At 38.5% G+C, this 14,982-nt stretch overlaps 1 protein-coding gene across 1 annotated transcript in view; it reads right to left on the bottom strand.

Annotated features, from left to right (window-relative positions):
* Positions 1–14,982, bottom strand: part of TOMM70A (translocase of outer mitochondrial membrane 70 homolog A (S. cerevisiae)) — a 32,537-nt gene that overhangs the window by 11,937 nt on the left and 5,618 nt on the right. The window contains exons 2-6 of the mRNA XM_015410654.1: positions 9,222–9,395; positions 7,770–7,896; positions 4,477–4,586; positions 4,103–4,251; positions 810–1,017 (exon numbers count right to left, since the gene is read on the bottom strand). Coding sequence (XP_015266140.1) covers positions 810–1,017; positions 4,103–4,251; positions 4,477–4,586; positions 7,770–7,896; positions 9,222–9,395 — 768 coding nt within the window. The remainder of the gene's footprint in view (positions 1–809; positions 1,018–4,102; positions 4,252–4,476; positions 4,587–7,769; positions 7,897–9,221; positions 9,396–14,982) is intronic.

The following is a 14,982-nucleotide window of genomic DNA, read 5'->3' as shown; positions in this document are numbered from 1 at the left end:
TAAAGTTTATTTTGCACAACCTAAGGCAGTAGCTACAATATGGGAGATCAGAACCGATTCACAGATTACAGAAAAGTAACAACAGCCTAATGAAGCAAGACAGGTCAAGGAAGTGCCACTTCAAGCCAGATTTTAGAGCTGCTGTGCAAGACTCAAGCAAAGGAAAACCCTCTTTGCATATCCAAGGAAAACGCAGACTGGTAATCCTACATTTACAGTCGAACATCTGTTTCAAAAGATCAAAAGGTTTGGTATCAGCATATCAAAGGATCAAAATGCTAGATCAAATCATATCCTCAGGTTTACTTCCTCATCTTCATGGGGTACATATCTTCAAACTGGACATCAGGCACACTCCCAGTACTTTGGGATACATAGGCTACTTAAATTAATGCTCCTCCTTTGCAACAACTCATTGAAACACAGCACATTAGTGTGTGTGTTTTTTTAAAACTGCTCAGTGAATTCCTAAGTTTGCATAAATACAATTTCATTCTTTATAAACAAGAGGGGGGATTGCCATTCTATATTGGTTGTTAGGAACCAGCCAGCCTTCATTTAAGCTGCTTCCCCCATCCCTATTTCTGTCCATGACAATATAAAGATTGCAGGAACTTCCATCAGTTTTAGAAAAATTAGACATACAATACCATTTCTGTGACACAATAATGATAATAAACATCCACTGGCACCACAGGTTAGATACAGAAAACAGTTCCCACTCAGCAGCAGAATTAGTAATTTTAGTTAACAATACCATATAATTAATTCTGCACACATTTTGATAAAACCAAACACTGCTTACTCACCTTTACATTGGCATCTTCCATGTCAATAACCTGATTCAGATCTGGTTTGGCAGCATTTGCATTACCAATCAGCAGATAGAAGGTAGCCCGCAACAGCAAGGCTTCAGCCATATATTTTCCTTTAGCCTCAATTTCTTTAGTACATTCACTAATGATTTTGTCATAGTTTTCTTCTTCCATATATTTCTTTGCCTTTAAATAGCCACAGCTGTAAATAATATGCATGACATCATTCATACCCAGGACAACATCTATGCTTTAACCAAAAATTGATTACAAATTACATTCTCACACTTTCTGAACATTCATTTACTATTATGCAAAGGAACAATCTGAGTGTGTAAGATATGCTTGAACAGGAAATTGCTATTTCAATGTATATAAAAACAAGCTTCCAGGATACAGAGAAATATTAATGGAAGACTGATTTATAGCATTAGACTAGTTGGATAAATAGGCTCACTATACAATTTAATTAGGAAGGGATTCTCCTTAAGAAATCTCAGCTACATGGGATAATCAATGTTTATACAATCTTACAATCCAACTGTGCCATATTAGGAAGTGGTAAAGCTTCAGTAAATTCATATATACACCATTTAGCTTGAGAAAAGAACAGCAATGAGGCTTTTGGCTTTTTTGTATCTCAAAAGGTTAGGATTCTTTCTGAAGATTATAGTTATTTTAATATTTTCATTAGCTATTCTGCTTACAAAATCTATTTTTACCAGTTCTCTTCCAATTCCACTACAGGATAACCCCCCTCAAACCCAGAGATCAAACAACTTGGATAAAGAGGAATATTAGAAAGGAAAGGATGTAACAGATAATGCTAGCATATTATTTTACATGCACACTAACAATATAATTCTAAACAGAATCACTCCAGTCTAAGCCTTTGGATTTTAAACTGGAATAAGGCTGTTTAAGATTGCACTCTTAGTAACCTAGCCCTTGTAAGCAACATTTTGAGGAGAAGTGCACCTCAGGACTTTCAGTGAGGAAGGGAAGGTGGAAAATATGGCTTCTACAAAATCCACTCTGCACTTAAGCTCCAACTTACGCTCCATATTATGAGTCTTAGACAGCCTCCAAAGGCACTTCCAATAGCAGAACAGAACTTTTCCAGTACAACCCACCCCCGAGTACTGCTGCCCATTAGGGCCCCTGAACACTGCTTATGAAGAACAAGGATGCTCTGGATCAGCATCGTGGGGATGGAGACAAAGTGGGGATCTTCACGGGGGGGGGGGATCAGTAAAAATCTCATTTTTACTGGCAAAATATGACCTTTGCGTCCAGCCTATTGAGTTCCGCCATTCTTAATCTTGGGTATGATACTCTAACACTGAAATAACTCCTCAAAGGAGTTAATGATTTTAGACATTCCTGATGCAGTGTCCATGCTTCCCAACAAAGACTGGCTGAAGCAAGTGGCACAGGCATAACCTTCAATGTACAGTTTATGGTGCCATTCCTTTGGACCCTGTGACCAATCATCCTAAACAAAGGTAAAAAGACTAGTTGCAAATCCATTTGATATTCTCTTTGAAACTGCCTTGAAGCTTTCTCACTTCTTGTTTTGCATGGTCTCTTTCTTAAATACCACAGCGACTGCCTGCCTGACTCCAATATTACTAATGGAACAGGGAAAACTAAACATCATATAATGTTTATAATGAAAGGGAATTTAATTCATTATTAAGCAATGAGTACTTAGGAAGGAATATTCATTACACCAACAATTCCTTATGTGTTTTTATAATTTTGTTAATTTACCTTGAGTTTCAAGTAGAAAGGTGGATGAAAAATGAAGTAAGAATATATAAATAAAACTACAGTTAAAATGACAGTATAGTACAGCTTTAGGGTGCTTTATCAAGATGACCCCTACATTACTTTTTGAGAAAGTGTGATTTATGCAACATAGGGCACAGCAGCTGGCTCCAATTCTTCTCTAAAGACTCCAGAGGGAGGGGCTGTGGTTCACTGCAGAGCATTTGCTTGGCATGCAGAAGGTCCCAGGTTCAATCCCTGGCATCTCCAGTTAAAAGGGATCAGGTAGCATGTGATGTGAAAGACCTGGTCTGAAACCCTGGAGAACCACTGCCAGTCTGAGTAGACAGTACTGACTTTGATGGACAATTAGCTGTCAGTTGGGCCCCCAACTGCTCTTCATTGCCCCCTTTATAGGGACATTCGATCCCGTTTTATTACTCCATTTCTAGAGGGTAAGAGCTAGCATTCTGATGACACAATTGTTCACTTTCTTCTGTTTAATTCTAATTGTGAAATAATGGAGGCTGTTGCAAAATTCTTATATTATGCAATCAGAAGACGAGGCTTAAATAGCCAAGTGTAAATGACTGATGCATCTTAGTATTTTGCTGTATTTCCATGGTGTTTTGTGCTTTCAATGCCAATAAAGGTTGTGTGTCCGTGTGTGACTTTGATGGACCAAGGGTCTAATTTATTATCAGGAAGCTTCATATGTTCATGGTGTAGAGTAATCAAAATGGCAACTGAGGAACAGGACAAAAATCAAGAAATATTTTAAACAGTACTTTGACCTGGATTTTCAATTTTAAGAAAGCTCTCTTTTGAAAAGAAAATTTGGGTGCTAAAAACCCCTCTATCTTACATTGCAGAGCTTTCTGCAAAGACAAAACCACTATCTTGCTTGCTTTAGCTACTTCTAAGAAAATCCGCTTATCATGACCTCCTTCAAGTAGAAACCCTTTTTTTGACTCCATGGAAAACCACAAAAGGCAAAAACAGATTAAAGGTCTTGATAATTGAAGCCAGAATGTAAAATTAATCAAGGCAACAGAATAACATGCTCTCTCAATTTTAGATCTTCTCCTTTCATGCTAACCCCCTTACTGGCCTTAACCACAATAATGGGTCATATCAGCACCACCATCAGTCATGGTTAAAAACTAATCAGGTTTCACACCAAGCCAGGGTTTCACGCAGATCAGTTTTCTTCAGAGAATGAATAATTTGTTCCCAGAACCTTTGTTACATTCCTTTCTGTTCGTCAGTTATCTCTTACGGCAAGCTCACCCCACCACCCCGTCCCCCAAATAGTTACACAATATGGCTGTCAGAACGAAAGTATAAATTGCTTGTCACAAGCTCTTACAACTGGAAGTGTGAGTGATCTAGTTCAATTTAATATTTATCACTTTACATAGAATGTACTACATTTAATAGTACAATCACAAATGATTTTTCCTAAGGCAATATATATTGATTCCTTACACTAACAAGCTGATTTTTCAGTTACATACTTTTCTTTTACTACAGATGCCTCTCCTTCTTTATCTTTGTCTTCGTCAGACTTCTCCCCCCGAAGAAGAGGTTGCGAGATAATGTCATCTGTGAAAGAGCTGAAGTAAGACTTGATGAACTGTGGTGAAGGCATCAGGGGCTCCCTGTTCTGAACCAAGACAAAAAAAGTTGGTTTGAAAGCATATTCCACACAACTGTGAATCAGCCACTAGATGAATGGCTATTACATTTAAGATGAGGAGATTTAACTACTGAGAAAACAGTATCTGACAGAGTTGCTACTGCAGTTAAATGTATGATCTCCAAAAACCAGTGAGACCACAGAGGTGCACCAAATCAGAAAATTTCACATCAGGACTTCCTACAGTCATACCTTATATTTCTCTTTGGCTTTTTCTTTCCCAAGAAGTTTGAGAACTTTATCTGCTAGCAGCATACTTTGCTGATTTTGAAACCCTTCTAAAATGCAGACCGCAGTGACATCTGAGAAATGCAAACAGAAAATAAGATTATAAATTACTAGTTTATTAATCGTTGAAAGGCTATACAATAAGTTACTCTATCGCCCAACACTTAAGCCAAGTTTAGGCTACCTTTATTGCCAAGGACATCTAAAATAAACTGAAAACCTTAATCAAACATTCTTCTGCTTCAAGTCCTTAATCACACCACTGGTGCTATTTTAAAGTTTTCTGTAACTAGAACACTGTTCTCTTCCCCCGGTATGTCAATTATGAGTACTGTATTCTAACTACCACAACTAAATGTGTAAAAAAAATCTATCTCAGACTTGAAAGGGAGAAAGTTACTATATACAGAAAGGAATACATCAAAAGAATCACATGAATTATCCATGCAAAAGAACTCCTACTCCCTCAAACCATCCATCTCCAATAAGCAACCAAACCTCAAGATCTATGTAGGCACGCACAAACAGGAGAATTGCAGGAACAACTGATTGAAGTGGAGAATGAAATATACATTAAAAAAATACAGAGTGTGCGACACTGGGATAAACCCTGCGAGTGGGGGGAACCTTTAACCACACCCAGAGTGTGAAAACCAATTACAAAGAGAGAGGCAAACTGACACAGACAGACATCCAGATACTCATTAAAAGCGAAAAAATGACAGAAAAAACCAGGAACCCAGGTCAGAGCTTGGCTTCCTTTTTTTTTCTTTTAGGCCCCCCGGAGGGGATTTTTCATTGCATTTTTTAAATAGACTACAAACTACAACGGAAAATTGGGAAAGGGTAACTACATCCAGGGAGAAAGGAAAGAAAACCACTACTAACTAAAACCCCAAGTATAGGAGATCATAACAACAGCTTATATAAATGTTAATCTTAAATTGCTAGTATTACTTTGAACATAGTCGGTTACGCTAATTTTTTAATCTTTTTATCCACTGATTTAACTGTTTAAGAGAACCCCCAGAGCATCCCATAATAAAACTAAAGTTTTAAGGCACAATTCAGAGTCCTTCAGCCTTCATTTTGTCTTATCCTTTCTAATCCTCAATTTATATGTACGTTTAGGGGCAGCTGCCCCCTTATCGGAAAGAGAGTCCTCGTCAGAAGACACCGAGTCCAATTTGCCACTGGATTTGCTGTCATCTTCTTCCTTCTCGACCTCGGTTGTCTCTCCTAGCTGCACTCTCAGGAACTCATGTGCTTTGGAGACAGAGTCAATCTTTTCTTTTTTATTGTGTAGTTTGAAAATGATGCATTCTGGAATTAACCATCTGTAGACAATGCTGTTTGTTTGTAGAAAAAGGATTAAGTCTTTATATTTCTTTCTCTTTTGCTTTATTTCAAATGGGATGTCTTTTAGAATCCTGATGGTATTGTCCCCGATTTTCAACAGTGTTCCTGTAGTTGCTTTCAGGATAGAATCCCTCACATGCCACTTTGAGAATCTGACCACTATTTCCCCAGGCAGATTATTCTTCTTGATGTACACGGAATAGGACCTGTAGACCACATCCATTTCGCTTGCAAGATACTCCGCTTTCTAATCTGTAACTGGGGCTAATGCTTCACACAGGAGTTGCTTTAGATTTTTGCCTTTTAATTCTGGGATCGCTTGAAACCGTAGGACCAAATTTGCTTTCTCCATTTGCAGTTGTAAAAGTTGTGATTCTTCCGAAGCGTGTTTCTTTTCCAGCTTTTGCACCTTTTTCTTGACTTTTTTAGTGTTGGCGTCCATTTCTTTCACCTTCTCAGCCGTTTGCTCTGTTATTTTTAAAGTCTCAGTCAGTTGGAGCTGCTGAGTTGCAAGATTCTGGTTTAGAGTTGTCAGCTGTTGTTTGATGTTAGTCATCTGGTCCAGCAGAGGGCGCAAGGAATCTGCCAACATTTTGGAAAACTCAGTCGCCCCCCCTTTCCGCTGGTGCGCAGATCACATTCCCAGGAGGTCCGGGAGATGTGTCTGCCAGCGTGTCGCCATAAACCGGAAGAGCAGAGCTTGGCTTCCTGTAGAAATTATAACCAGGCATTGTTTCTCACTTGTGGTCTTGATTTAGCCTTGACTAAGGAGGGAAACAGGCAGAGACAGATACACATAGACAAATGTTCAGAGGGGGGAAAAACGTGGCAATTAACAAGACACACATGTGACAAACCCAGTTAAGTATGCAAAAAATGAAAAATTAGAACACACTTTGGCCAGAGCAGAGGAAAGAGATGTTTAGATAAAAACCCCAATGTCTCATATTTGCAAAATGCATCCTCATTGGCTAACATGAACTAATGCTTTACTTTGTACAGGCTATACTTGATATTGAGAAAACCTAATAGATCAGGCAAGACAATGTAAGAAGTGAGAAGACACACAGTACACATGACAAAGCCAGGTAAGTGTAGAAAAAAAGGAAAAATTAGGGGACAGTTGGGCCAGAGGATGTCTTTTCACACTGAAAACTATAGAGGTCATATGCCCATACTCCTCTTCATCATTCCGACATAACCTATTGAGACTTTCGTCACAACCACTTGCTTTCAACCCAACTTCCCTTGAGACCTGTTCTATAAAAGGGTGAACAGTGAATGACCACATTGAATGACAGGGACGTCCAACATAAAATGACTTTGCAGACTGCCCAATTCTAGAAATTACTCCACAGAACCCTGTGTGCTCCATTTTCTGGCCCACATAGTGCGACCTTGGACACCAGTTATTGTATAACATAAGGTATATGAGACTTTACTTCCACATTTGGGCCTTTCTATTACATACTGCTAATATGTACTTACCCTGCTTCCAGTCAATGCATTCTTTACACATCACATATTTCTAGAGCTCGCTGTATTGCTTTTACAATGGGCTTTACTGCTAGTAGTAAGTATAATTACTTTTCATCATTACTGGATTTTATCAGAGAATCAAGGGACATTACAAAGACTATAGTTAAAGATGGGTGTACAAAAATGCCTACTTCTACCTTAAAAGGTTCTTATTAAATTAAGATTAAAAAAAAACCAATTAGAAGTAAAAAATTATAATACACTGAAATCATGGTTAAAACTAAAAAGTTTTTCTTATCCCCCCCCCCAAGATCTCATTTTTGCTCAGGAGAAAAGACGAGTACAAGTATTTTAATCAAGCAGTTTTCCATGTTATCACAAATGAATATACAGTTCCTTTTAACATAGAGCATACCCACCTTCTAAACATTCTTTTTTATTGTCTAATTTCTCATGTGCCTTTGCACGCCTGAAGAGAGCTTTCACGTATTTGGGATTAAGCTCAACAGCCTTTGTGCAGTCTTGTGCCACTTCTTTCCATTTTTGCTGTAGATATAAAAGTAGCTGATTAAAGAACAGTGTTATGATCTACTTACAACACTGCATATTATACTGTATTTTTTAGTCTGGTCTTCACATACCTTCCAGGTGCCTCCCCAGAACCTTTTATGTTACCAAGTGAACTAGGAAAGCACCTATGCATGTTTACTTGGGAATAAATCCCACCATGATCAATGGGAATTACACACAGTTAAGTGTGCATCAGCTTGCAACCTAAATCACTTTTTTCAGAGTTGTTGTTGTTCAGTCCGACTCTTCGCAACCCCATGGAGTAGTCTTCACTTAAGTCAATAGGACATTGTCCACATAAATGGTTTGGGGTGGCAGCACTATAACTTTTCATCTCTAAAACTCAGAAAGGACCTCCAGGAAAGTAAGGAGCCAGACACAGTGCCCCATGGAAAAGGGAATCAGAAAACTCAACGAGAAGAAAAGAACATGGAAGGAGAATGTACTGAAAAAATTCAGGCCAAAAAATTTAAAAGGTATAGCTAGTAGGAAGAAGTACTCAAAGACTCTTGAAATAAAAAAAATTGATACCAGTACTTCACAAGGGACCTATGCAGCATAACCACCTTCTAAACATTATTTTTATTGCCTAATTTCTCATGTTCTTTTGCATATTAAGTGGTGCAAATATAACAAACAGTGTTTTAATTAGGAGGTCTACTAAAGATAAAAGGTTTGACCTCTGCTAAATTTAATACAGGAATTCTGTTATTCTTATGGATCACATTATTTGCTGTGAGCAACATTAGTAATATTTTTTATTATTTTAACATGTATTTACTGGGATAGGGTATTTAAGGTGGTTCATAAAACAAAACAGAAATTTAAAAAATCAACATTTGGAAAATGAACACAAATTTAGTACAAAGAACCACCCAACCAGTTTGGGTTGGGGAAAAGTGAGAGAGAACAGGAAAACTAAGAACAAGTCATTGTATATGCTGCACAGTTCGGTTGTATTTATGACTAATCACTGGTGTCATCCAGGGAATTTCAAGTTCCACTTAAAAAAGAAGCATTGCCCAGCCAAGCAATTGAATGCTCTGTGCAGAAGAGCAGTCTTTGGGAGATGCAAGAGCAGCTCTGCCATTCAGAGCTTCTACACTGCAAAAGAACATGTGTGCGGCTTCTGACCAAACACTTGAAACCACAGACAACTTTTCTGAATTACAATTCTGAACCCCAGGAATTCAGGAGAGGCATAATGCTAAAACAAAATATTCACACATGAAAGGGGAAGCAGATGTAGTCTATATTTAGGTTGCAGATGAATATACTATTCTGATGTTTAGGATTCATACCAGTTGTTCATAGGCTGCAGCTCTGTTCTGGTAGAAGGTGGAAAGGTCAGCGTTTTTCTCAGAGGGACATAAACTGATGGCTTCAGTATAGCACTGAATGGCTTGCTCATATTTCCCAGCCTTAAAATACTTGTTGCCTTTGTTCTTTGCTGCTTGGGCTCTATCAAGAGGGCTCTGGAAAAAGAAATATTCATAGACATTGTACAGAGTGCAAATATTAAAAGGTTTATCACAACACAGGCTTTAAAGCATCCATAGTCACTGGGTTGGATTATAACTCCTGCAAACAGAAGGAGTTTGCAGAAGGTGATCCTTCTGCTTTCTAGTACCCCCAGACTCTTCTGTGGTTTCAGGGACTCTTCTGAACAATACAGCTCAGGGGGCTGTAGAAAGTGCACGGAATACAGCAAAATGCAATCTTAGATTCAGAACTGTAGTACACATACAAAGTTCAGCACTGCTTATTAATAAACCTAGTACTTCCTTCAGTACGGTATATGCATTACAAGGATTGTGCATCTAAGTAAACATTAATTGTGATGGGTTAGTAGTAGGAACTAACAAATGAACTTCTATTAACGTTTTCCTGATGGTCTGCAATCTTACTTTAGCCACTCAGAAGGTGATATCCAGTGGACTGGGATGGAGGGCAGAGAAAAAGTTCCAAAGCAGTTTTATACAGTTTGGATTCAGTGGAAGGCAAAGAGTCTGGGTTTTTTGGTTTGTTTGTTTTGAAGGAGTTGGCTAAAACACAGAGCCAAACTAATTGTGATGGGAAACTCATCTCCCTCACCGTGTAAAGACTTTAAAGTTATTTTACAATGCCGCAAACCCCCAATTCTGATTTGAGTGTGAGGTGTGTAGCTCTTCCCCCTCAGCACATTTCCGTGCATGCAGAAGAAGAAAAGAGATTGGATTTATACCCTGCCCTTCACTCAGTCTCAGAGCAGCTTACAAACTCCTTTCCCTTCCCCTCCCCATAAAACTCACCCTGTGAGGTAGGTGGGGCTGAGAGAGCTCTTTTGAGAACTGCTCTTTCAAGAGCAGCTCTGACAGAACTACGGCTTGCCCAAGGTCATCCGACCAGGTGCAAGTGGAGGAGTGGGGAATCAAACCTGGTTCTCCCAGATTAGAGTCCCTGAACTTAACCACTACACCAAACTGGCATTGGGGGGGGGGGAGCATCACAATGCAGGCCTGATCAGGATTGGAGCCTTAGAGCATTTTAAATTACTTAAAAATGGTGATGGAGAACTCACGGCAGCTACAAGTTCTTCGTTACTTTAAGTTTGAGGTGCATGAAATCTTAGATCTCTGAGAATCTGAGGCAGAAACAGCAGCTGTAGAAGAATCTTAGTTATTGGTTTTTGCTGTTGTCTTTAACATCATCCTGCCTCATGTAATAGGTTTGGAGAACGCAAACGTTTGTACACTGCTTTGTGTCATTCTGGTTGCTTTTGACCAGTGCAGCTATCTGCAACTCCTAAATCCTGTAATATGACCCCTGAACTTCAAGCTGCTTGAAGTGTAAATGCAAAGACAGTGGAGGGCAGTAGCAGAAAAAAATGATACCCCCCCTGACTTTTAAAAGTTTTTCCTATTGAAACACTGGAAATGTTCAACAATACTGAAAAACAAGAATCCCCCCCCCCTGAAATAAATGGTTTTTAAGACAAGATTTCATTCACCGAAAATGCATAGTATGAAGATTTTTAAGATAACCTACAGCATTAGATACATATAATTCCTTTGTATGTACTATGTTGCAGTAATATAATGTATTTTCAAGGATATGCTTGTTGTTTCAAATCTTGTCCCCAAATATGCTGTAATATGTATGATAAAATGCTATTGGAGATCAGTGCTTTCAATGGTATACACTCAAAATTTAAATATGCTGCTTAAATGCTATTGTGACTGCCTTTTGTTTACTATAAAATACATGTTTTAAATATATAAATGTTTAATTTTTCTACAAGTGATTAATTTTCTAACTAAATAATGCAGGAATATGAATGATATACAGGCTTCAGCTTTTGCCTTCTAGTTTCTCAGCACCAATAAACGTCAAATTTACAAGCCATCTTTCAGACAAACAACATATGTAATCAAATGTGCTTTGCTGCAGGCCACTTTTCTGCTCTTCTGAATTACAAGACTGGGCTTGTTATGAATAATGCCTCTAAGAAAACCAGTTTTATTTTTTTATGACTTAAAGGTAACTCAGTGTAAAGTCATCCTCAACTCCAGTATGTATTTAATTACATTTTTTTGTAGTCCATCTTTCACATTGAGGACTTTTCTGCATGGGGCTTTTTTGTCGGTTCTGGCCCAATACTGTTTCAGTTTATACCCTGATTTCTGCATGCATTTTTCTGCCTTTAGCTTTCACTTCATTTTTCTGCCATAGCCCTGGCTCTTTTGAGACCACTTTTACCCTGATGTTATTCTGGAAACCAATTCTGAATTGGCTTTTTCCTAGTGCATAATGGTTCTTATCAGTTTTCTTTGTCCCACCACCCACCTTCAGCTGTCTTCATTGTTAAATGACTCCATCACCCCCACAAGATAGGTGATTTCATTTTTAAAAGGCCCTATAATATTGATATAACACTGTAGTATTGTAATAGGCTTAGCAGGTTCTCAGTATTCTCAGTTTCCATTTTTAAAAACGTATTTATTTATTACTTTAGATCTGTATCTCGTCAGCTCTTCCCCTTGTGGAGATACAAGGGGAAAATATACTTACTTTTTATTTATTTGTGTGTGTGTGTGTGTGTGTGTGCGCGCACCTGGAAGTCATGGCAACCTCTGGTGACTGACCCCCACTGGGGGCCTGGAGGATATTCAGAGAAGTGGCTGAATAAAGCCTGCCCTTGTCCTCCTGACTGCTGGTATTTCAAGGTCTCCCATCCAAGTACTTGCCAGAGTCAACCCTGCTTAGCTTCTGAGATCTGATGAGATTGGGCTTGCCTGGGCTATCCAGGTCAGGGCTCTACTTGCTTTTCAAAAAAGAAAGCTGGGAATTCAGAGAACCTGCAACGCTTATTGTTACAATACTACAGCTTTATATCAATACTTAGAGACCTTTTTTAAATAAGAGGAGTGTTCTGACTCTACCAATAATGACACCAATGACAAAAGCACCCTTCCCAGAAAATCCTCATTATTTAAGCCAAGTACAGAAGAAAATAAACAGACTCCATAACGGTAAAAATGCACAAGGGGCAGACATGCAGAAGAACCCTGCCCAAACCAATTCAAATGCTTGCAGATCAGCTCCCAAGAAAATCAGGAGTAACCTGAGCATGTGGAAAAGGTCTGAGACTCAGGGCAGATTACACAGTTTACATCAATACAATCAATAGGACGGGACAGCTAATAAATAATAATAATAAAATAAGCAATACAATAGGGTTTGGGTTACAGAAATATGAAACAAAGCATGAGTATTTAAATTACATGGTATGAGCATACTTACAGCAACAGACAATACACAGTAGTATTGTCCCTATATTCCTTCTCCAAAGCATCTTTGTGAACTATTTCATCACAGAATAGCCCTATTACTTGTGTTAAAAGAGCCCCCTGACTACTATTTGGCGAGACATTTATTTTTAACCCGCCTAAGAAGTCAGTGCAGGAACTATTTGTAAAATCTTACATTTCTACTCTAGCAGTTTAAGACAATATTTAAGTGCACGCTTAATGTGCTGTTTGGGATAACTGGCAGAGCTTTCACATTTGCTAAACAACTTAAATGTCCTCCACAATATAAAGTGGCTAATACTATGAAGCAACTATGATACTCTGAGATTTCCTAACACAATCAATCACACATTTTATAGATACAGTGGAGTAACTGAAGCATTTCCACTGCCCCCAAATCACAATTTTACCTGGATACTGACTGGCTAGCAAATAGGGGGTAGCAGCAATATTAAACAGGCTATCCTGCAGTTCCAAATCCTACTCCGACAGGTATCATTTTGACTGTAAACATTAGCAGTGTAATCCTAAAAACACTTTTTTGGGGAATAAGCCCCACTGAACAGGCTTAAGCAGGATTCTGAGGAGACCTGCTTATGAGTGCTCTTCAAGTATGCATCTAATTGCAATCAATAATAAAAATTGTTGGGATTCTGGTAAAATGGTTAAGTATAGATCAGATTCAGCACAGCAAAACAGAGAGACTGAGTCTTGTGTATGAAAACTAGAAAAAATAATTTTACTTTAAAGCTTTCATGAAGAAAGGTACATGGGATAAAATATAAGAGAGGATTAAGTCCCTACATCTTTATAGCAAGTAAAATGGCATCTTCTTCTTCTTCAAGATGTTACAATTAGAACCTCCCACAAAAATTCCCGGGCTTTTCTTACTTAGTAAAAACAGATTGGTTAAACACAAACAGGTGACTTCCTGTTTAGTAATACTGACGACATTAACCCTGTAACTACTGAAGTGTTTTAAACTTGTAATACCTAACAAAAATTTCAGACCATGATTCTATAAAACACAGCTATTGTACTTCGTTTCAAACATCCAGTAACACTCTTCTGTCCCAATACTGGGGAAGACACACATTTCCTTTCACCAAAAAGCACTGCTCCTCCCCTGAGGCCTACATCCCCAGTTAACAGTCTCAGGGCCATGGTACCCTGAGACTCACAGAGAGAAGGTACTCTCCCTGATACTGATACTTCAGAAAGAAAGAGACAACACAATGAGATAGAACTTTAGTATTTCCAAAAGTTGGTAAAAATAACTATTTTTAATAGAAAAAAGCTGAAGGGGGGGGAATGCACAATACTTAACTTGCTATCAAACCTAAACTTATTTTGTTGCTTTAATAACATAAAGTGCATCATTTATAACTAGCCAGCTCAGAGCCTGAAGGGACCCTTGGTTCATGGTGTTCCCAATGTTATAAAAGACTGCAATACTAAGACTTTGTACTAGGATCTGTCTCCTTTTTTCAAGTTAGAAAGTATTAAACAGCTCTGCAACAAGAGGTACTTACTTAAGGAGGATTAACTTACCACAAGTGACTAAGTGCCTATATGAAAACCTGTTTTAAAACTACACTGCTTACAACTAATGGCTCATCAACTCCAAGCCTTCAGGTTCAAGGTCTTCTTACATTTTTAGTACAATTCTGCCAAGTGTTTTTTTATGCTAGCATGAGACTCTCAAAAACCATGTTCCCATATCAGAACACGCGTATCCTGAAACCCTGATACCCTCTACCCCTTTTACAGCTGGGTAAGCCAAGTTGTATTTCATTTTATAGCCAAACAGCTAGCATAGTACTTAAGCAAAAAGGCTGTAAGACCAAAAAACCCCCACAACTATCCATGTTGGTCTTTTTATTACAGAGAACAAACAGTACAGGCAAAATCAGCAAAAGAAAATGCCAAGGATTCTCTTGCCCACGCAACAGGAAGCTACTAACAACTGTCTGCTCCTGCCTTTGAGACAGAAAGCACATACCATTTTTTCAAAGTTACAGTTAATACATGGAACCCAGTTCTGAATAACAGCTTTCAGAATCTCCCACACTGAAGGCAAGAATAATTGTAAAATTGCATTTATGAAGATGTATACCAAGTGGTTTCTCTACTTATGGCACAGTATCCTAAAAGCAAGCACACAGGTTCTTTCAGAAGCCTATCACAAATCGAGCACAGAGCCGGGATCATAAACTAGAGTTTGCAACTTGCTTGTCAACCCATATGTGCTTGAAGCAGTTATGCGGGGCCG

Source organism: Gekko japonicus, unplaced genomic scaffold (assembly GCF_001447785.1).
Source record: "Gekko japonicus isolate JY-2015 unplaced genomic scaffold, Gekko_japonicus_V1.1 scaffold241, whole genome shotgun sequence".
NCBI lineage: Eukaryota > Metazoa > Chordata > Lepidosauria > Squamata > Gekkonidae > Gekko > Gekko japonicus.
This window is presented reverse-complemented; position numbering and strand designations above follow the sequence as displayed.